At 46.2% G+C, this 23,912-nt stretch overlaps 1 protein-coding gene across 7 annotated transcripts in view; it reads right to left on the reverse strand.

Annotated features, from left to right (window-relative positions):
- KIF23 (kinesin family member 23) overlaps positions 1-23,912 on the reverse strand; it is a 258,929-nt gene that overhangs the window by 55,033 nt on the left and 179,984 nt on the right. For 4 of the 7 annotated variants that reach the window (XM_078683000.1, XM_078682998.1, XM_078682999.1 and 1 more), the window contains 3 exons: positions 18,451-18,608; positions 6,691-6,864; positions 3,169-3,351 (listed from right to left, as the gene is read on the reverse strand). In XM_078683000.1, coding sequence (XP_078539126.1) covers positions 3,169-3,351; positions 6,691-6,864; positions 18,451-18,608 — 515 coding nt within the window. Of the gene's footprint in view, positions 1-2,150; positions 2,451-3,168; positions 3,352-6,690; positions 6,865-18,450; positions 18,609-23,912 lie in introns of all 7 variants that reach the window. The other 3 variants (XM_078682996.1, XM_078682994.1, XM_078682995.1) reach the window with 2 other exon arrangements.

A 23,912-nucleotide genomic window follows, 5' to 3' on the forward strand; every position in this document is an offset into this window, starting at 1 on the left:
AATATCTCTACCTGGGCCAGATTTTAAAGATTGACAGAAGTTCGAATTAGGTTCGGGGACAAAGCCCCATTAAACAACTCCAGATCTTAAACCCAAAATTAAAGCTCAAGAAGTGGAGTTAAAATAAACTGCGTACCTCAACCGTTCTGCAAGTTATATTTTCCACAGCCAGTGCACAGTGTTTGGATGGGCAGTAAAACCCAGACAGCAGAGGCATGCAAGTCAGTTTTTGTGTCTAGCAGCTACCTTCCATACTGTGTAGACATGCACCAATTTACATTTTTGATTAACCAGTGGAATTTGCTTTAACAGGTATGAACTTGGACATTCCCCACAGAAAAATAGATCTGCCTCAAGGAAAGCATGTACAGATCAAAACCCCCCATTCCCCTACATTATCAGAGTGAGCACAGGAGCACCGACTACTTAAATGTTTGTTCAGTTAGCAAGATTAAAGCTACAACAGAATCTACATGCCAAGCAGGTAGGGCATGCTGTACTACTGGGTTCTTTGTAGATACTGCTGCCACACCACTATATTGGGTGACTCCTGTCCATCCAGTACACAGTGCATCACATGCTGTCCAGAGACCAAAGCGAACTGCGCAAGATCAACACAAACGGCAAAGCTACACACAAAATCCAAATACAATATCGCTAAATACCAAATGACACAAAGAAAGGATGCATTTCTGGGGCCTGGATCTGGTAGCTCAGGAAGTTGAAGGCATGGAGATGATGAAAGGGGCAGGGAAAGCGGGCATTTCGAATGAGTAAAGCAGAAACCAGGAATTGCTAGGCAACGTTCTTAAGGACTAATGGTAGGATATAAAATATTTTATATACATTTATATCAATGAGTGGGTGTTTTCTTTACTGGCCCTTGAAGTCCCAGCGCACAAAAGTATTGACCAACGACTGCCACTAAGCGTTCCCAGTACAACTGGTCAAAAAAGACACCTCCTGATTTAGTGTGCCTAGGAGATCAATCTCGGAGCTCCAAACAGAAGTCAATCAGCAAAATCGATCAGTAACATACCCTGGGGTGCAAGAAGAGACAGATGTCTGTGCTGTACTGTCAGAGACCCCCATCCCCAGATGTGTCACTGTGTTGCACAAGTCCGCATAAAAAAATTAGTCTTCTTGCGATCTTATTTCAAACATGTAATGTGTAAATCACAGCTCCCAATACAATGCTTAACCTGGTGCTCTGCAAAGTGTGGTGCGTGCAGCAGGGACAGACACGAGCTATTTGGCTTTAGTCATCGTCTTTCAGAAGCAAAAACTAGCAATTAAATTAGAATGTGGCTAAGGCATACCGTGGAGTCTGAAGCAGAACCATATCCATAGAGGAATACGTTCTACATCCGCCACTGTAAAAACAGATCTTTGATTAAGGACCAACATTTGTGATTTTCTCAGATAACTTTTCTCCATGTACAACTGTAAAATGTAATCAAGTATCTTAAAATGGTGTCCACAAACAATATCCACCCAAAGAGGAAGTAGAAATCATTCTGAAAAATGGTGCTACTACAGATGCCAATAAAAAAAAGCAGTGACCTGACAAGAATTTAGCTCCATTTTGAGAGGAATAGATGTACTAAAATAAATAAATAAATAAAAAAAAGGCCAAAAGGTATTGCTTGAGCATACAAATGCCAGGGTTGCTATCAAAGCTACAGACAGCTAAAGTACGGGGCAGGCCAGAAACAAAGGGAGAGAGCTATAATGTCCTCCAGATCTATGCCTGCAGAAAGATATCCCAGGATGCTGCTTTGTTGTAGATTTCACTAAGTGTCTGAGAGCAGACCACAGTGCTCCAAACATGGAAACTGCCTCTGATCTTGCCTAATGCCGAGAATGCTGTGCCTGTACAACTGGAATAGTGAGCAACACAGCAGGGGAGAATATACACATAGAATCACTAGGCAAAGTTAGAAATTTGAATTAGATACAAAGGAAATGGTTTCATGCCAGGACTGTGGTAGCTCGTGTCAAACTAATTCCAGGCTGGGTTTTAGGGCAGGACAGTCAGCATTTACTGTCTGGCAAAAGGCCAGATATGTGGAGCCCACAGCAAAGCAGCGGATGCAGCACCAATGGCTATAACTTTAGCTACGAAAGAGGCAGCCAAACATGGCACTAACCCCACAGCAATCGTCATCCTCTACATCTAGTAGCCGACGACAGCTAGGTGGCTGCTGGCCGCCGTCCCAGCACATGGCACGCCTCCTATCTGGCATGTTCTGACTCCTAATTGGCTCTGACTCCGGCTGCGGCCTAGTCCGTGCATACACATGCGTGCTGTACTGAGGTGTTTTCTGCTCCCACTCCGAAATGCAGGACGCCACCGAGATGCTGGTGCAGGAGTCAGAGCGCTTGTGAAGCTGAGCCGGGGTCAAGGGTGCAGAGCTGCTAGGGAGCTGAGGAACAGAGTTACCAGGAAACTAAAGAAATTAGAGAAAGATTAATTAAACTACAAATGGGGCACACAGCATACACGCACACAGCATACACACACACACACACACACTTTCACCCACAGAGCTATCAACAACAGTGGAAAGCGGATCTTCAGAGACAGCCACTTTCACTGCAAACAGACTTGCATCTATTACTCGGACAGGCACAAACCAATAGTCGTCCTTCGGTCTATATCCACCCAAAAAGCAATCAGTTTGGCTGAGGTGCTTTGGGTAATGAATCACAATGTGAAATAAATGAAAATATGGGATGAAGTTTCAGGGTACGAAAAAAGCACCACAGAAAGTACAGCACCATATCTCAAGGCAAGGTACAAGTACAAAGTGTTCTGCACACTTATCTACAGGTCACCCAATACAAAGTTCTTTGCATAAGTGAAGTCTGGGATATGATGTTAGGAGTTCTGATTTAAACATTGTTCCAATATCTGCTTGAAAATTTGGAAGCGCTTTAACAGTGAACAGTGAGACAAAGCATGCAGCAGTAACACAACAGAAAGACACCACAAACACAACTCAGTGCAAACAGAGTGAAAACACCTGGAAAAGTAAGTGGAAACAGGCTGTACAGATAACAATAACAAGACACGACTCAAAGCAGGGGCCCCAAGCAGTTCAACTGTAGGACCGTGCCTCCAAAATCTTTAGGCATGCACTAGCGTGTCGCAGGTATGTAACATACAGGTACTGGAGAAGGGGAGACCGATCTTGGTGTAGTTTTTGGCTCTCTGTCCTTCTGGCGAGTGGGCCGCTCCGGTTTGTCGCTTTTGGGCTCAGTAACTATGGCCTTCAGCTGCTTCAGTTTCTCATCTTTTACCCAGAGTTTGTTCTGCATCTCCAGCTGTGTTGCAGCCACACGGCGCTCCTGCAAGTTAAAGCACACAAAGCATAGGGATGAGACTCAAAACACACTACATGACCATGAGAAAAGGGAAGAGGGCGCTCTCTGGATTCTGGTATTTCCTGGGACCAGATAACCCACTTAGAGGCATGGATGAGAAAGAGTTGCTGGGAAGAGAGTTCAACTGGTATAAAAGGATCACATTGGATTTAGAAGGATATTATCATTGGAATAAAGGATCTAAACAAACCCACCCATTTTTGGATGGTGCATTTAGGAGAAGAGAGGCATGCATTTCTTCCCTCTTCTGCAGCCATATCCACACCAAGGAATGCTGAAACCTTGCACATGCCAGATGAAGCAAGTTGGGAAACTATTAGTTGGGCTAAAATGAGTCTAACCTTCAGGGCCTTGCATGAAAAATACTGACCAATGCTAAAGTCTTCAGCAACAGGTTTGAGATCTGAAAAAAGAAAACGCATGCCTTGTGAAAGCCATGTGCAAGAATCTTTCAGACCACATGACTTGCATGCTCTTAATATTTTTTTTGGCATTGGGAGGAAAGGTACCCATGGTAATAACTGGCAATGAATCACGCCCATGAACAGAGCTTAAAAGAGGGACAAGCAGGTGTAACACAGCAGTCAGAGGGAATTACAGGGTAGGGGTGTGGTCGGGGGGGTTGGAGCTAACCATTCCCCCGGCTTAGCAGCCCACAAACAGGTTGTATTGAGAAAGACCTGCAACTTGAGAGTGGACATTACCCAGGGGTGAGAGTAATCCATTTGTTATAAACAGCAGAATGATCAAAGTAGATGAAACAGGCAATATGCTGCATCACAAAATTTTGTTATAGAAGTTGAAAGTTTGAGGAAAGCAGAGCTCATGTACATCTATGAAACATCCAAACCTGGCCAAAAATTTTCAAGTACAGGAAACAGTCCAGTAAGTGAACGACTTGAACTACACAATGGTGTGCACAAATGTAGGTTAATCAACGCTCAATTCCCACATCAGGGTTTACATACTGAGCTTTCACCCTGAAAACTATAAACACTGCTGGCCAATCAATGATGCTCAGCCTTATCCCTCAGATGCTTAAGGAATAGCCATGAAAGACAGCAGCCCAGTCACTATTTATTTCAAATTATATATAAACGGTTTGATTTAGCATAAAATCTCACCCTTTTACATCCCTACAGTGGTAAAACTGATCATGAACATGGGAACCTGAAGAAAAAATGTTTTATACGATTTTTGGCTTTTCGTCTGGGATTTCTGCAAGTTATTAGGATTGATTTGTTGAGGGCAGTCTGCCAGTTTCCAGTGTCACTGACTAGCTGGCAGTAATACTGGCTACAGACCACCATTCAGTTGGCTTCCATATGGAAGGATCTGTGAGATTGATCAGATCGGTCACTGCTTGAGAGTCAAATGCGACATTATGCCTTATTAGCAGGAATCCAAAAGAAAACGGTTGTGTACCAGGAGGAAATGAACTCTTTTTGTATGATCCCTCTACCGCCAAAGTGTTTGGACTGACGCTGCTGTTTTTTCAACTCCGTAGTGCCTGCTGTCCAGGATACAGTGCATATGATCAGATCTCCCTGCACCCCAAAGTATGTGAACAATTAGCTTACTTACTTATAAGGCCCTAGTACACGATACAAGAGGTACCCAGGGCTAGTAAGTTAAATGCCACCAGTGGGCTGCAGCATTTCATTGTGCCTCATTGATGTGACAAGGTGAAACGTGACTCTAGGCCTGCCACTGCAGCCGGGGTGGGCAGCTTGCACCTGCCAATTCAACATGGCAAAATAAAGCTGTAGTAATCTCCTATGCAATGCATTTCCCTGGCCCTGATGCTCTAGCTATGTGATGTCCTTTAGAATGTTAGGGATGTTTGTACTTGAAGTGGGAGCAGTTAGAGAAGATGGGCAGAGCAGCCAGGTGGCCGCTCCTGGTGAAGCTTATATTAGGAACTTATATTAAGACTTACATTGGAACTTACTAAGCTGTAACTTGAAGAATAAACTACAACAGCTGTCTACCATACTTTATTGATTCCTACAAAAGCCTTTTGCCAGTTAAAACTTTTCTTAACATTAGTAAGTCACCCCTAGGGAAGGAACTAGTAGTCCACCATGCAAGGTGCTTAGAATTAAAAAAGCAGGGAATACTTTCTAAAAGTTACCTTTCCCACATATTTGATAAAAACACAACTACCATTTCACCCCTTCGACGCTTATGACGAGCTCAGCTCTTCATGAGGCACAGTGGAGCTGAGCTAGTCATATCTGCAGCGTAACGCCCACGTGGGGCTAATTCCCCCTTCTGTGCGTGCGTTCCATGGGAGTGGGCGGAGTCGTGACGAGCTCAGCTCGTCATGAGCACAGCTCCACTGTGCAGCATGACTAGCTGGGCTCGCCACGAGCACCGCAGCGCCACCCGCGGGCCTCCCCCCAGCACCGTGGGGGAATTAGCCCCACGTGGAAGGGGTTAAGGTTTTTTTTATTAAATATAAAAAGTCTTTGAATGGAGCTTGTAGCTAGTATAAGTCAAATGTCAGAGATTGAAGTGGATAACAAATCTGCACTTTGACCTTTCTGTGTGCCATCTATGGCCTGGTAAGTGACTGTCGTTTTGGTCACTGGGGAAACATAACATTTCTAATGTCACATGTTCCACTCACATATTATGTAACCTACCTTGCGGGCAGCAAGGTACACTTAGGGGAGACTTATTTAATGAGTAAAATCATGCATTTATAATTGTCAAAAGGGTGTTTTGATAGTACTGTGCAGTAGGGTTCAATATGCTGGAGTCAGGCTACACAGGGTAGGCCTACAACCAAGTTTTTACTGCCACTGTAGCAGCTGGCACAATAGGATGCCATCAGTATACCTCTGCACCAGATACCATGGTAGGAAAGTTAAATGCGCCAATCAGGTTTTAAGTCCATTTCATAATGTTTTAAGGGCCAGAGCACATATGCTGTGAACTCAATAGCAGAGCACCAGTGTTTAGAGTTCAAGATTAACAGAAAGGAAGACCCCTCCCCCCAAAAAAAAGTGTCCGCCCAAAAAGGAGTCTCTCAACAAAATGTGCGGTGCTCAAATTTTCAAGCCAAAGAAATCTGTATGCTCCGTAGATTGTTTGCTATCATTCCACCCACCGCCCCAACTCAGTACTTGTATGTTTACTTTGATATTTTTACAAGGCAAAAGTACAGGCTATGTACATTTGACTTGCTGATTTGACATTGCACCCACCAGTACCCATGTTAGTGCAAATGCCTGGTACAGGCCTGCAGCACCCCAAGGTCATAGAAAAAACAAACTACTGCAAGTTGAAGGCACTTACGCATTCCTTTTCCCATTTCATGGAGGCATCAGTCATCATTCCCTGCAGCCGTTGCTCAAGACGACGCTTATCCGAAAGCTGCCGCTGCAATTTCTGGTTGCGACTCTCCAGCTCCTGCTGCAGCGAACGCTTATCTTCCTCGTAGATCGCAGTGGTTTTCTCCAAGATCTCAATCTTTAAAAAACAAAAAAACAAAGTAGGTATCTTAGAAGGTGTGGGCAGTATGGCCAAACAGATACCGCACAAGGACAACCTTGTTACAAGGCAGATCAGAAACAGTGACTGCAGTTCTCAAACAGGGGCAGATTTATAGACCGAAAACTTTGCAAATCAAAGTTTCTGACAATTGGACAACTTTCTACCATATCAAATCAATGGATGTGCACTAATTTTCCACTAAAATTAGCAACTATCAGTGCATTTAATCTTTCTCATAGAGATAACATTATCAAAGCTGGGGGACAGTTTAACACAAATCTAAACTTTTTCTCTGGTTCCATTGTACTGGCATTGATAGATGAATCGCCTTTGTAGCTGGCTGGCATGTGTCTGGTACCAATGCGCCAGAGGTCTTCCCAGTGGTTTAAGAAGAATTAAATTAAAGCAGGTTCCAAATTTGGCTTCGTTGCAATTCTAATGGGGACATCATAACAAGGCTTCACTTCTGTGTAGATAAACTCTGGGGACAAAATCCATATTCTGCTCCAGTGTTGGTTGCAGTCTGTGCAATGTGAAATATTGTGGACCACATAATGGGTCCACAAGGTCTTAATGTGGCTGTTAGACCTGTCTGCTTCTGGGAAGACTCTAACCACCATGATTTATTTTTGTCCCCCTTAGCCTCCCAGACTTTCTATTTTTATTTTTACATATGTCCATCAGGAATTTCTTTAATGCTGTCAGGAGGCTAGGTGCTCCTTGGCGATGACGCCATTTTTCCCTCATAACCTGTAAGGCCTAGTCAGCCCCCTTGAAAATCTAGGGATCTCAAGAAACCTAAGATGGTGTCCACCAACTGCCATAACGGACACCACTGGAGGACAGGTCCATAGGTTAACATTAGGGAACTTTCTAGAATACCCTAGAGAATTCTGCAGGTCTCAGGCCACCCTATATAAGGCCAGTGACCAGCAGCCATTTTGTGCTGACCCCAGAGTAGAGGAGTGAGGCAGTGGTGAGAGGAGGTGGACACACTGAGAGCAGCTAGTTGTCATTTGAGGCTGACAGTTACTTCAGAGGATTGTTCCCCCTTTAGCCCTTGACCGATCCCTCTCTCAAGACAACAGTTATTGACCAAGAAAACAAGCTTCGTGAGAAGAAAAACCCTTCTGGATCAGCATTCCTGTAGAAACTGACAGGATCTGCTTTCTGAAACTCAGTCTTATATGCCCTGCCCAGCGCTGCACCTACCAGGGTAGCGAGTCATTTGTGGTCCCCTTGGAGCGCCTTGAGGTGGTTGGGGAACTGTGGAGCCTGGAGCACCTGGAGGAGCGAGTGCCCGATCTGTGAGGTACTTCTTCTGGAGCCGGGGGAGGAAAGCAGCAGCGTGTGAGGAGCGGCGCAGTGTGGTCCGTCTGCGGGACCCCGGGGGCACCAGGCGCGTCAGGAGAAGCGAGGAAACGCTTCCGCGCAAGCCAGTAGCGCGACCGCTTCTTTCAGCAGGAGGGGCCTAGGGTCGAGCAGGCCCAGGGGTGCAGTGTTCCCTGCGTGACGAGGTCCGGGGAGGAACACGCAGGCGCCGACGAGCAGCGCGACCTGAGAGGTGGAGCCATTGCGAGGAACGCGCATGCCCCAGAGATCAGCGCGTCCATCGGGTCGCCTGAGGTGGCGCCAGACGACTTTCCGGAGCGCCGCGTTGACAGCGGAACCCCCTACTTGTGAGCGTTTGCTGGAGGAACTAGCGCTTGGGCAACCGACCGCCCATCTAACCCCTGGTGATCCGCAGACGCAGGAAATCACCGCGTTAAGCCTGAAACGAGGCCCCCTAGCCAGCGCTGACAGGAGAACGCGCGCTTGGGCTGAGGAGGCCGGCAAGGCTCTTCCCACGTCAGTGCAGGGAAGCAGCTGATCGGGGGAGCTTGAGAGGCGGGTACCAGCTGAAGGCCTATGGACTGTGGCATATCTGCCACCCAGACAGTAAGGAGAGTGGGAGTGTGAAGAGGGAAGTGTTGGGTAAAAAGGGATAAAAGGTTGACAGCTATTTTAAACAGGTCCATAAGCAGAGAAAAGGGCCTTGACCTTTCTACTTCCCTGGAGATTCATTCTGTGACAAAGGAGAGAAGGGGTTAGGCAACGTAACCCTAGATATGTTAACATAACCAATGAATTGGTAGGCTGTAGTAAAGAGTTATTGATGTCATTGTGTATTAATGCAAAATACCCCTGTAGAGTGTGAAGTCTAGGAGCTTCAATTAATTATCCAAGAAGTTCTCTGAATGTACTGCTGAATTCTGATAAAAGTATATGATTTACTGCTTTTTCCACAGCTGGAGGAGTGAAAACTATTTTCTCTAGTAAAAGTGCAATGTTTATTCCTAAAAGCAATTGATGTGATAACCTGTATGCTTTCAAATCCAAAGAGCCATATTATTTTTATAAAAGGTAACGGTATTTTTGCAAACAAAGGTGTTGTGTCTTTATTTTAGTGGTTCATCAATGTGTTACTGTGGGTAAGCTGTGTAAGTACTTAGCCAACGCCTGGAGTTAGCTGTAGACCACTACTGTGCCAAGCTACCATATGTAGGCTTGGGTAATCTAGGTCCAACATAATTGGTGTTTCAGCGGTGGGATCACGGATTTGTACTTACACTCACTTATTAGTAACACAGTGACAACCACGAGACCCCACCTGGAGTTTTCTCCCTGCGGCCCTCCTAATTTATATTTTTGATTTTTTTAAATTTACTTCTGGTGGTGGGTGGAGGTTAACCTCAAGTCACTTCGTGGGTTTCTCCTGTGAGTAATTTTATACCATGGCAAAGCTGGAGGTGAATCTTAAAGAGTTGGAAGCCAATACTGTGGCCCAACTCAGGGATTGGTGTCAGCAGAACGGGGTATTTTTCAATAAAGGTGCCAAGAAAGGAGAGTTGCTGACAAGCATAAGGGCATGGTTAGAAGCTCGCCTAAGGGAGGAACCAGAAATGGAAGTGGGTGATGGGGACACTGTTACTGAGACTGCATTGCTGAACCAAATGGGGAGAGGGAATCTTCTGACAGGTCCCAGGTTACCTTCAAGGGCAAGCAGCAGTGTTTCAGACAGGGGCTTAACCGAAGCCGAGCTGGAAGATAGGAGGGAGGAGAGGAGGTTGAAAATAGAACTAGCCAGGATGGACATGGAAAGGGAGGATAGGAGGTTGGCACATGAGCGAACCATCAAAGAGATGGATTTACAAGCCCTAAACCGAGGATCCCCCAAATCAGAGAATGGTGGCAGCGATACCCAGACCAACATCAAAGAACCTAGACCGTACCTACCAAAAGATATTATGGCTTGTTATGTACCCAGTGACGACATTGCTAAATGGCTAGCCGCCTACGAGGTCTCGCTAAGGGCCCATGGGATTCTGGAAGTCCACTGGGGAGGTGGGTTATACAAATACATGCCCCCCACTGGCAGGGATACTTTGTTGGCTCTTGACCAGAGTGAACAGACCTACTATCCGGCTATGAAATCAGCGCTGCTCAAGAAGTTTGGGTTGACCCCTGAGAAATATAGGCAAAAGTTCCGGGGCAGCTACAAGCTGGGCACGCAAAACTGGGTAGATTTCTTGGACTACTCCAGGAAGGCCCTGGAGGGTTGGGTAAGAGGCAGCGATGTAGGGGACTATGAGGGACTATATGACCTCATACTCAAGGAACACCTACTCGAGAAGTGTCTTCCCGAGCTAAGACAGCATCTGGTGGACAGCAAGCTGACCAGCCCCAGGAAGCTTGCTGAGGAGGCGGACATCTGGGTTAGTACCCGGGTGTCGACTAAGGGGACTGGAGGGAATTCCCAGAAGCAAGGACAGGGCGCCCCCCAGAGGAAAGAGGGAGGGGAAACTAAGAGGGAGTTCTCAAAAGGGCCACAAAATACTTCGCAAGGAAGGGGCAGAGGATTCATCCCCAAGAGTAACCCCCCTCGCAACCCTACCCCTGGCCAAAGCCAGCAGCCAAGGGTTGTTCATTGTTTTGAGTGTGGTGGTGTGGGACACTATAAAGGAGATGTGAGGTGCCCAAAAAGACCACCCCCTCCCACTGGAGGAAAAGCCCCGGGAATCACTAGTGTAGTGCTCGGGGAGGAGATACCTTTGGTTAATGGAGGGGAGCGGGCGGGTGTCACCTTAGTGTCCCTGGGAGACAAAGAGATGGTTCCCAAGACCCAGCTGCCCTCTAATACTACTAAGTATGAGCAGTGGGTCACCATCAATGGCCGAAGAGGGGAGGCTCTGAGAGACACAGGAGCCAGCATGACTATGGTAAGGAGTCAGCTGGTGTCTCCAGAGCAGGTCATCCCAGATGTACTCCATCCCGCCGTAATGGCTGACGGCAGATTGGGCCACTATCCTGTGGCTCAGGTTCCCTTTGAGTGGGGAGGGGTTGCAGGTCCACTTCGAGTTGCCGTAAGCCCTGCCGTGCCTGTTGACTGCCTGTTGGGGAATGATATGGAGCACAATGCTTGGAGGAGGGTGGAGTACCAGACTCACTCTGAGATGCTGGGACCCCCTGACTGGACTTGTGTCAGCACAAGGTCCGCGACTGCCCGAAGGGGGAGTTCATTGACGCTGGAGCCTGGAACAATGGCCCAGCCGGCTGCCAGAGAGGAGAAGGACAGGAGGCCGGAGGACCCTGCCTCGACATCTCCACCTCGTGAGACAACTGGACCACCTGCGGAGGTGGATCTGGAGTCCACCGGGGAGAATGTTGCTTCCCTGGAAAACCTACCCATCCCCACTGAATGGCATGTGGAGGGAGGTCCTTCCCGGGAAGAGTTCTGCAAAGCTCAGAAAGAGTGTCCTACTCTCGAGGGGCTGCGGCAACAGGCCAACGCCCAGGCAGCGGGAAACATTGAGGGGAGCTACCAGATTTACTGGGAAGATGGACTCCTCTACAGTGAGCCCAAGACACCTGGCCACGGTTCAGCCAGAGCCTTGGTGGTCCCTCAATGCTTTAGAGCCTTTCTACTGGAACTGGCTCATGAGATACCATTGGCAGGACACCTAGGACAGGACAAGACCTTTGCCCGGCTTGTCCCCCATTTCTACTGGCCTCGAATGAAAGTGGCGTCGGATACATATTGTCGGACGTGTGTGTCTTGCCAAGCCAGTGGGAAAACTGGGGTGAAGCTAAAAGCTCCCCTGGAACCACTACCCGTCGTTAGCACCCCCTTTGAGAGGGTGGGCATCGACATTGTAGGGCCATTGGATCCACCAACTTCAGCTGGACATCGGTTCATACTGGTTTTGGTGGATCATGCCACCCGGTACCCAGAGGCAATACCTCTGAGGACCATCACTGCACCTGCAGTGGCAAGGGCCCTGATGGGGATTTTCACCAGAGTGGGTTTCCCCAAGGAGGTCATTTCCGACAGGGGGACTAACTTCCTTTCAGCATACATGCGGGCCATGTGGAAGGAGTGCGGTGTTACCTATCGGTTTACTACTCCCTATCACCCACAAACCAATGGTCTTGTGGAAAGGTTTAACAAAACCTTGAAAGGTATGATACGGAGTCTTCCTGAGAGCCTACGAAAGAAATGGGACATCCTCCTACCCTGTCTCTTGTTTTCCTACAGGGAAGTGCCACAGAAGGGAGTGGGCTTCAGCCCCTTCGAACTTTTGTATGGGCACCCTGTAAGGGGACCTCTCAGCCTGGTGAAAGACGGATGGGAACAGACTCCCAGGAAGCTTCCCCAGGACGTGGTGAGCTACATGCTGGCCTTCCGGAGCCAAATGGCTAAGTTGTGGAAGCAGGCTTCAGACAACTTGGAGGCCAGCCAAACAGTTATGAAAGAGTGGTATGACCACAACGCTCACCCAGTGGAACTGGAGCCTGGACAGAAAGTGTGGGTAATGGAACCTGGAGAGCTGAATGCCCTCCAGGACCGTTGGACAGGCCCCTTTGAGGTTTTAGAGAAAAAGGGGAAGTCTACCTATTTGGTGGATCTTAAGACCCCAAGGCAGCCCCTCAGGGTGCTGCATGCCAATCGTCTCAAGCCACATCATGAGAGGCCCGAGGTTGTCTTAATGCTGGTGACCGATGGAGCAGAGGAAGAAGAAAGTGAACCTCTCCCTGATCTTCTCTCGTACAAAGAAAAAGATGGATCAGTGGAGGGAGTGATTCTCTCGCCATCCCTGACTTCTGAACAGCAAAGTGATTGCCGCCAGATCCTGGAGCAATTTTCTCCCCTGTTCTCCCTTGTCCCAGGTAGGACCCACCTGTGTACCCATGACGTGGACACAGGAGACAGCCCACCTGTGAAATCTAAAATCTACCGGCTGTCGGACAAGGTGAAGGCCAACATCAAAAGTGAAGTCGCCAAGATGCTGGAGCTAGGGGTGATTGAACCTTCTGGTAGCCCTTGGTCTAGCCCGGTGGTTTTGGTACCAAAAGCTGCCCCACCAGGCACCACACCTGAATTGAGATTCTGTGTGGACTACCGAGGCTTGAACTCAGTGACTAAAACTGATGCACATCCTATCCCACGGGCGGATGAGCTTATTGACCGGCTGGGAGCTGCCCAATACTTAAGTACCTTTGACCTAACTTCAGGGTACTGGCAGATTTCCCTTACTGAGGAGGCGAAGGAAAGGTCAGCCTTCTCTACACCTGAGGGACACTACCAATTTCGTGTGATGCCCTTTGGGCTCAAGAATGCCCCTGCCACTTTTCAGAGGCTGGTGAACAGGGTCCTTTCGGGAATGGAAGCTTTTTCTGCTGCATACCTGGACGACATTGCTGTCTTCAGCAGCAGCTGGGAGGACCATTTGCAGCACCTGCAAGCTGTTCTTCATGCCCTGCAACAGGCTGGCTTGACCATCAAGGCCAGCAAGTGTCAGATCGGACAAGGGTCGGTGGTGTACCTAGGTCACTTGGTGGGCAGAGGGACGGTGCAGCCCCTCCAGGCAAAGATTGAGGCTATCATCGCCTGGGAGCCCCCCAAGACTCAAACAGAGGTCCGAGCCTTCCTGGGCCTCACTGGATATTACCGTCGCTTTGTGAAGGGGTATGGCACTATTGTGGCCCCTCTCACTGAGCTTACTTCCAAGAAGCAACCCCGACGGGTAGTCTGGACGGAGGCTTGCCAGCGAGCCTTCCTGACCTTGAAACAAGCATTGTGTTCCGCTCCCATTCTCAAGGCCCCTAATTTTGCTAGAGAATTCATTGTCCAAACAGATGCGTCAGAACATGGCATTGGGGCAGTGTTATCGCAGCTAAATGATGAGGGCTTGGATCAACCCGTGGTCTTCCTGTCCAGGAGACTACTCCCCAGGGAAAGGAGGTGGAGTACAATTGAGAGAGAAGCCTTTGCGGTGGTTTGGGCTCTGAAGAAGCTGCGACCATACCTGTTTGGTTCGCACTTCCTAGTTCAGACTGACCATCGCCCCCTTCGTTGGCTGATGCAAATGAAGGGGGAGAATCCCAAGTTGCTAAGGTGGTCCATCTCCCTACAGGGAATGGACTTCAGGGTGGAACATCGACCTGGGGCAGACCATGCCAATGCAGACGGTCTATCCAGGTATTTCCGCCTTAGTGATGAGGACTCCCAAGGGGTTGGGTAGTTCTCCCCACTTTCAGCTGGGGGGGACGCGTGTTAGACCTGTCTGCTTCTGGGAAGACTCTAACCACCATGATTTATTTTTGTCCCCCTTAGCCTCCCAGACTTTCTATTTTTATTTTTACATATGTCCATCAGGAATTTCTTTAATGCTGTCAGGAGGCTAGGTGCTCCTTGGCGATGACGCCATTTTTCCCTCATAACCTGTAAGGCCTAGTCAGCCCCCTTGAAAATCTAGGGATCTCAAGAAACCTAAGATGGTGTCCACCAACTGCCATAACGGACACCACTGGAGGACAGGTCCATAGGTTAACATTAGGGAACTTTCTAGAATACCCTAGAGAATTCTGCAGGTCTCAGGCCACCCTATATAAGGCCAGTGACCAGCAGCCATTTTGTGCTGACCCCAGAGTAGAGGAGTGAGGCAGTGGTGAGAGGAGGTGGACACACTGAGAGCAGCTAGTTGTCATTTGAGGCTGACAGTTACTTCAGAGGATTGTTCCCCCTTTAGCCCTTGACCGATCCCTCTCTCAAGACAACAGTTATTGACCAAGAAAACAAGCTTCGTGAGAAGAAAAACCCTTCTGGATCAGCATTCCTGTAGAAACTGACAGGATCTGCTTTCTGAAACTCAGTCTTATATGCCCTGCCCAGCGCTGCACCTACCAGGGTAGCGAGTCATTTGTGGTCCCCTTGGAGCGCCTTGAGGTGGTTGGGGAACTGTGGAGCCTGGAGCACCTGGAGGAGCGAGTGCCCGATCTGTGAGGTACTTCTTCTGGAGCCGGGGGAGGAAAGCAGCAGCGTGTGAGGAGCGGCGCAGTGTGGTCCGTCTGCGGGACCCCGGGGGCACCAGGCGCGTCAGGAGAAGCGAGGAAACGCTTCCGCGCAAGCCAGTAGCGCGACCGCTTCTTTCAGCAGGAGGGGCCTAGGGTCGAGCAGGCCCAGGGGTGCAGTGTTCCCTGCGTGACGAGGTCCGGGGAGGAACACGCAGGCGCCGACGAGCAGCGCGACCTGAGAGGTGGAGCCATTGCGAGGAACGCGCATGCCCCAGAGATCAGCGCGTCCATCGGGTCGCCTGAGGTGGCGCCAGACGACTTTCCGGAGCGCCGCGTTGACAGCGGAACCCCCTACTTGTGAGCGTTTGCTGGAGGAACTAGCGCTTGGGCAACCGACCGCCCATCTAACCCCTGGTGATCCGCAGACGCAGGAAATCACCGCGTTAAGCCTGAAACGAGGCCCCCTAGCCAGCGCTGACAGGAGAACGCGCGCTTGGGCTGAGGAGGCCGGCAAGGCTCTTCCCACGTCAGTGCAGGGAAGCAGCTGATCGGGGGAGCTTGAGAGGCGGGTACCAGCTGAAGGCCTATGGACTGTGGCATATCTGCCACCCAGACAGTAAGGAGAGTGGGAGTGTGAAGAGGGAAGTGTTGGGTAAAAAGGGATAAAAGGTTGACAGCTATTTTAAACAGGTCCATAAGCAGAGAAAAGGGCCTTGACCTTTCTACTTCCCTGGAGATTCATTCTGTGACAAAGGAGAGAAGGGGTTAGGCAACGTAACCCTAGATATGTTAACATAACCAATGAATTGGTAGGCTGTAGTAAAGAGTTATTGATGTCATTGTGTATTAATGCAAAATACCCCTGTAGAGTGTGAAGTCTAGGAGCTTCAATTAATTATCCAAGAAGTTCTCTGAATGTACTGCTGAATTCTGATAAAAGTATATGATTTACTGCTTTTTCCACAGCTGGAGGAGTGAAAACTATTTTCTCTAGTAAAAGTGCAATGTTTATTCCTAAAAGCAATTGATGTGATAACCTGTATGCTTTCAAATCCAAAGAGCCATATTATTTTTATAAAAGGTAACGGTATTTTTGCAAACAAAGGTGTTGTGTCTTTATTTTAGTGGTTCATCAATGTGTTACTGTGGGTAAGCTGTGTAAGTACTTAGCCAACGCCTGGAGTTAGCTGTAGACCACTACTGTGCCAAGCTACCATATGTAGGCTTGGGTAATCTAGGTCCAACAGTGGCCCATCCCACAAGTCTCTCCCTCTCTTGGCTGGTCCCCTTTTAGGTCTGGCTTGACAGTGAAGGTGTCTGTTGGTTTTATAATAACCAAATCTTTAGAATACACAGAATGGACTTTGGCACTACCCAGAAGAATATTACTTGATCACATCCAAGTACTTCCTTTGGAATTCAGAGGTGACTATTTACATCTGAAAAGTACACTCAATCCGTTGTTCGCCATATTTAATTCCTTACCTTCTATGTGCAAACTATAGCGAAAGCAAATCTTTGACAACTTTTATTTATTTATTTTATTTATTATTTATTCTACAAATTAAATAGGGCAGGCTTTAATGAAATAAACAGCATATGAGAAAGCAATGCATGTAAAGATAGTTTGTTAATGGCTGGGTTCACACCCTTTGGCTCATAAGCTAAACCCAGACGAATTGGCTATGACAATACTTGTGGATAATGGAACCTATATAACGGACACAATTTGCCTAGCGAGAATAGTGGCAGGCCAATAATTGGTGCAAGGAGAACCACATCTTCCTGTGTATTGTGCATGCAAGATGGACCCAAGCTTCCTTTCCTTGTGCACGAGAGCTCTCTGAAGCAGATGATATGTAGAATGGTTGAATGTTAAAAACAAACAAAAAAAACACATGTGAACATCCATATTGTGGGCAATGGAGAGACCTGAGACAGAAGAAAATAGATGGTAACCACAGAACTGCCCACCACATAACATTCACATGAGGCACTTCAGAGTGTGCACAGTAATACAGTCTCACAGCAAGTAGCTGTGTCCACACTGAATTTTCAGTGACTCCCCTCATACGTAAAGAATGCTAAAATGCACTATGAAACTTTGCTGGCATTAGATCCCTAGGTAGAAGCCCATGAATTCTTGTCCAGAAGGCTCAGATTTGCCCTTCGGCCCCCCATGAATCAGCTTCGTGTAATTACATGAATGTAATGACATGCCTCAATTTTCAATGGAATGAGATGCATCAAAGGCACAATGGATCACACACGGTGTTGAACTTCACAGATCTATTTCGACAAAAGGAAGGCCATATGTGGAAGGGAGCAAACAGGGTGATCAAGTAGGCAGCAGAGTTCTACCCTTAATGACTTAGGAAAAAAAATTAAATTTAACACTAAAAAACCAAACTGCCATTAGAAACCGTTTAAATAAACATTTTAAAAAATGTATTTTAATGTCAGTGTTTTCAGGCATCCTTGCTTGGAGTGTGAAAATGAATTGCATCAGCCTCTCCTGTCTCTCTGCCGCCCTTATTCGGGGGAATGTAGAACTCACATAATCTTTGAAAGAACAGCATCAAAATATTTGCCACATAAGATGCAATGCCTACTGCGCAATTTCTATCATGGTTTTAAATCAATGGACATGTAAAAAAATGTCCACTTTGCCATCAAATTTAATGTATGATGCAGACTGACTAATCACAATTGAATTTGCAATAAACGTATAAACAGGAAATGAAGGCTGCTATAAGCATCTTATGCAACAAAAACATTAAAAGAAAATGAACAAAAAAGTAAGCATTTTAAAACATGTTTTGGGGCCAATGCATTGGCGGATACAGTTCACAGTTTAAAATAGAATCGCGTGATGGAAAACCATGTTCAATCGAATAAATGCTTTAATTCTAAGATGCAGAATAGTTTAACGTGGATGCCCAGCCAAGTGACTGGTCAGAACTCAAGCATGTACCCTATGCATTAGATGCTGCTGCAGCAACAGCTGTACCTAACACAAAGTTTTAAAGTGGAATTAAACATAGGAAAAAACGGGAAACTACTGCTAGAGGGACCATAATGACCTATTCTACATGGTTAAAACATAAGGGCAATTGTGATAGTCAACACAGGGTAAAACTGCAGAGTAGGAAATAGAGTTAGACAGTTGGGCAGACATCAGTGAAAGGAACAGCAGTTCGGCCTGCCAAACGAGAGTGCGACACCTACCTTGTACTCCAGGGTTTTATTCTTCTTTTCGAGGCGCTCACACTCAGACTTGATGGAGGCAATCACCTTCTCCTTCTCATTCAACCTAACCTGAGTGAGGTTCTCCTTGGCTGCAGAAGTTCCATCGAAGTCCTGCAGGGATGCCTTAAAGTTTGCAGCTGAAAGCATTAAAAAGGGACAGGAACACATCAACCTGAAGCTCCGTCCAATCAAAAAGAGGCTGCAAGCCTCTGATCGAACAGTCGTCGCTGATAAGACTACGGCTGCTCGACCACACCACCCTCTAAGAGAGCACCGCGTGATTGCTAGAGCAAGCCGCTGTCCACTTATAAAGGATACCTGGACTCTATAGTATACCAAAAAGAGGTATACTGTGCATCAAGAGCCAGCTTTCTACATCTGCTGTTCACTTGACTGAGCACTGATATTCAAACAGGTATTACATGGGCAAGAATTCATTAATTCTAGTAAAGGAAACAAAGCGAAAGTGCACTACACCATTGATCTTCCGGAACACCTTCATTTTTACACACATCAGGCACAGACATAAAAATATAAAAGTCTCTTCAAAATTAAAAAAAAAGTCATTGTTATGCAGAAGCGTTTCACCTTACTACATCAAGTTACGTCACTGAATTGAGAGGCATTTATTAAAAGTGATAGTTTTAAAACATGACCTTCGAAACATTTATGCCTCCCCTGCCCAGAGAAGTTGGGACTGATTCCCAAATGTACTGGTTCCACATTGTGCAATTCAGCCACTAGATGGGTATCACTTCATCTTGCTTTACATCAAAAACAAAAATGTCTATTTGACACATGAGAATAGAACGTGTATGCAGACAGAAGCCACATGAAGCCTCGGCTTGAGGATTCAAGAGAAGCTGGAGCTAAGCCAGGCATGTGGCTCGAGGCTTCATTGGCTCACTCACATCCAGCGCATAATGGCAATTAAGGGCACAAAGGCACAGGAAGTATAGGATCAGACTTGCAAACAATTTGGTGAAACAGGACTGCCAGTACCATAGTGCAGGGCTCCTCATTTCAAGATCCACAAAATTCTCATTGCACCATATTTTATTGAATGGAATTTGAAGCTGGGTGTTTGGTCCATCTACAGTCCTGTTTTGTGGTGTGGCTCCTAAAATAGAGTCTAAGATACTGTGGGACAATAATATTGTTGCCAAAATATCGAAAGTTAAGTGTGCATAGATTTTTTATAAACCAACTTAAAATTTATATACTTTGACTGTGTGTATATATATCAACGTAAACAGATTTGTAACTAAGAAGAGCACATCTATACTTCCCTTCGAGCACCTTTCAATATTTTATCTACAATATGTGCCATGATATTCTTGTACTATGTATTTACGTGTGCACTCTTGTTTTCTTATCATTACTTACTACCAGTGTTTAATTGGAGTGAAGTTTTTCCAATCTGTTACCAAGTCACAAGGAGAAGCCACAATCAATAAAAAAATTTAAACAAACAGGGGAAGGGGAGAAACCACTTCTCATACATAGTTCCATAGTTTCTATCTTGCTCATTGCATAACATCTGGGGTGCGTGTGGTTTCAATGGCAAGAGTCAAGAGACTACTCTCACCAAGAAATGTCTCTGTTGTTGAATCTGCCCACACTTTAAATATAGAGTTCATAAGCAGCATATGTATGCAAAGTGGTAAAGCCAGGATTAAACTTCAAGTGTCCTAGTGCCATGACTAAAAGTTTCCCCGTCCCATTTCTAGCAGTAACGGTTGCCAACCTCAGCAAATTGCACTCTTTCTTGGGATGGAGGAAAGGACCTTAGACAGATTCCTTATAGCACTCTATACCTTAAATGAGTCCATGTTTATGCACTCCTAATGTTAACAGATAAGAGACTAACCGTGTAAGGAGATTGAGGCCTAAGATTCTATTTCATTCAATCATCAAATTGCTTCCTAAGTATGCTTGATTTACCAAAAGGTAGCAATAGCAAGCAGAGAAGACTCATCCCAGGGTGCGAAACAGGCATAGTGACTGCGAGCATTGCAGGATTGTCAAAGCTAGAACTCTTCTAGAGACTACAGGCTTAATTTAGAGAGCATTATAGAACGAACCCCTCAAAATAACTTTTCACGTCCACAACATGTGAATGCTTTGCTTCCCCTATGCCCACCCTACCATCCCCCACTTCCCAAGACCCCACCAGGATGCCTTCAATGTGGCCTTTTGACACACAACAGACCATACTTGTTGGCCCCTAAGAAAATGTTTGCGAGTACCCATGCCCTGCAGTTGGAGACACTTTGAGCAGGCAGAATTGTGGACACTAGGCAGAGCCACAGCAAGCTGGACAGACTTAAGTTGATGTCACTTCACCTTTGGAAAGCACTCGCTTTCTTGGTCATAAAGAACTTTGAACTGAAACCAAGTAGGGTGGTTAGGGTCCCTCTTTTAGAATACCTTTCCAGACCAGACAGGGATATGATCCACCGTCTAAAAAAACTTGTTCAGGGCTGTTCCTGTTCAAATGTCATTTTCTTGCTGCAGTGCAAGGCACAACCTTTGTGCAAGATAAAGACGCTCACAAAAGTGGATTATGATCCTGCTCCAAGCAGGTTCAGTGTCTTTACAATGAAGTGTAAAAACTCGACCGGTTATCAGCCTCCTTAAAGTGCCAATGAGGGAAAAATAAGAGAAATGAGTGAAAGATGACAAAGGGCAGACCCTTCCTGGAAACTTTGTCATCTTTAACAGAAACAGATGCCTCAACCACTGCTCCTCATTCCATGCCTCCCACCCCACTCCCACCATCCATCAAATGGCAGTAGTTCTCAGAAAAATCTACTCAACAAGCCCTTGCTAAATGGGCTTCATAGACATTCTAAGAGTGGCCCGGTGTTAATCACCCCTCACTTCAGGGTCCAGATCTCCACCCTTTACCTCCAGGGACGCATGCAATACACGTCTATTAACTGGGGAAAGCTGCATTCAAAGTACTGATTCATATGACTTATGCAAGTTATAGGAATGGGTCTCTACCCATGAACTGCATTTTTCTGTGTTTTCTTTCAGTTCCCTAACCTAGCATAGCTGCACTTCAATCATTGTTTTGAAAGTGAATTTGAGTTTAAAATAAATTTGCTGAGGTATTCTAACTAAAGCCAACCAGAACTACTTCACGTTAACCTAATTTTATACACCTACACCCACACACATACTTTTTATTGAAAAAACAAAGGTTAAAGTGTCATTATAGTTGTGTTAGAATAAGATAAAAACGTAAAATATAAAAAAAATTGATATCCACCAACTCAAATTTACTGAGCCGACTATAACCTGCACTGGTGACATAATACAATCATTGTGACACCATACTATAGGATTTGAAGTAATTTAACACACTACACCATTGGACAGTTTTCGGTTACCTTAACATACCAAACTCGGTCACTTTAACATTTGGGGTTTTCAAAGATTTTTAGTGTGTGTTTTTATCATAAAAAATAAAATAAAATAATTTTTAAAAAAAATCACATTTGGCCAATTCCCCCGATGACCACCGCCTGTGGTCCACCCCAAGGGCAAGGGTGTCCTTACCCTGCCCCATATGTTATTTATTTTTGTACAGCTTCAGGACATGTCCTATAATGGTGCTTGCAACATTTTTCGCTGCCCTTTCTTCAGTGCTTTTTATGGTGCCCCTCCTCCTTTCACCCCAGTCCTGAGAAAAACCCCACGTAAGGGATTGTAGTACCTACATAGCTATGGGGGTCCACACTCTACATGCTGCCAATCAATATAACCAACAGTGATTAGTCCACTGTGGTCTTCTGTCAGAACAATGGCTACATGATAATTTATAGAGAATATGTTATGAATCTATTGCCTGAAGAAAAAGCCATTCTGTAATATACATATGAATCTGTGATTGTTACTCCATTTCCTTTACTTATACCCTTTTAAACCTCACTCGAATTATACAACTTTCCCTATTCCTCTCTTCTATTTATTTATTTATTTATTCAAAGTTTTATATAGCGCGAACAAGATCCTTACAGATATCAGAGCGCTTCACAGAGACAGAGTAGGGGCAGTAGGAAAGAACAGAGAAAATGGGAACAGTATAATAGTCCCTAACATGGTAAGATAATAATAATAACATACATAGAACATATCAATATACAATCAGGTAACCAAGTAATATAAGAAGGCACAAGTCATTGATCCCACTACAGAGGTGTTCAGGTACACCCTGGGTGTGTGGATGGTTAACACCAATGTCGTAGTATAGAGAGAACACTGAGTGGGGGCATCGGGAGAGCGAGTCAGTAAACCACAGTGAGTCATATATTGGTCTGTAGTAAGAGAGTAGCGTAGGAGTGTCCCCTTCAAGTAGAAGTATAGTGCCAAAGGACAAGTGAACAGTGATACAAAGCAATGCAGAGTCTCTGATCCAGTACCTATAGTGTTCAAGAGATCTTGGCCAGAAGGAAGGTTTTCACCTCTTTTTTGAAGAGTGCAGTGGAGGAGATAAGCCTAGTTTCAGGAGGGAGCGCATTCCAGATCCTGGGTGCCATTCCTGAGAAGGAGCGCTTGTATGTTTTCTCTTTCCGAAATCTACAAGGTTTCAGGAGTAGATTTTTTTTACTTCTATTGGATCTAGAACCTCCTGATATAGACAACTTTTGCGCGAGGTAGTTGGGTGCATTGTGGTGCACGGCCGCGTGTGTCATAACTGCAATTTTTAGTTTTATTCTGGCTTCAAATGGCAGCCATTTTAGAGGTCTTTAGGTCTGGGGAAATATGCGAATGTTTTCTTGAGCCAGTAATGAGTCTGGCGGCAGCGTTCAGGGAGGCTCTTAAGGGTGCTGTTGTGGATAGCGGGAGTCCGCTGAGGGCCACAATTCCGTAGTCGATTCTAGGGATGACTAAAGCTTGTACGGCAGTTCGGAAGTCTTCGGCAGGGAGGAAGGGTTTAATTTTCCTCAGTGTGTTGATTTGGAAATTAGCTCCTTTTGTGGCTTTGCTAACGTGCTGCTGCATGTTGAGCTTGGCGTCGAGTGTGATGCCTAGGGATTTCGCCGAATCCACGATGGTAGGTTGGACATTGAATGCTGTTAGGTTATTGAGGCAGGTTTGGGTGGTGGAAATTTTCGCCGGGGGTGAGATGAGTAGGAACTCAGTTTTCAGAGCATTTAGTTTGAGGTGATTATCGGCCAACCAAGATTGAGTGTTAATAAGCGTGGAATTCAGGTGTTTGATATCTTCCGGGGATTGTAGTTTTAGGTAAAGTTGTGTGTCGTCAGCGTACATATGGAATTGGACATTGGAAGCTTGGAGCAAGGTGGCGAGCGGTTCCATGACGAGGTTGAACAGTGTGGGGGAGAGGGAGGATCCTTGTGGAACACCTAGATCTGCAGGCACAGGTGTAGATAGCACATTGTCGATCTTGAACTTCTGAGACCGGTTGT

This window comes from Lissotriton helveticus, chromosome 3_1 (assembly GCF_964261635.1).
Source record: "Lissotriton helveticus chromosome 3_1, aLisHel1.1, whole genome shotgun sequence".
NCBI classification, from domain to species: Eukaryota; Metazoa; Chordata; class Amphibia; order Caudata; family Salamandridae; genus Lissotriton; species Lissotriton helveticus.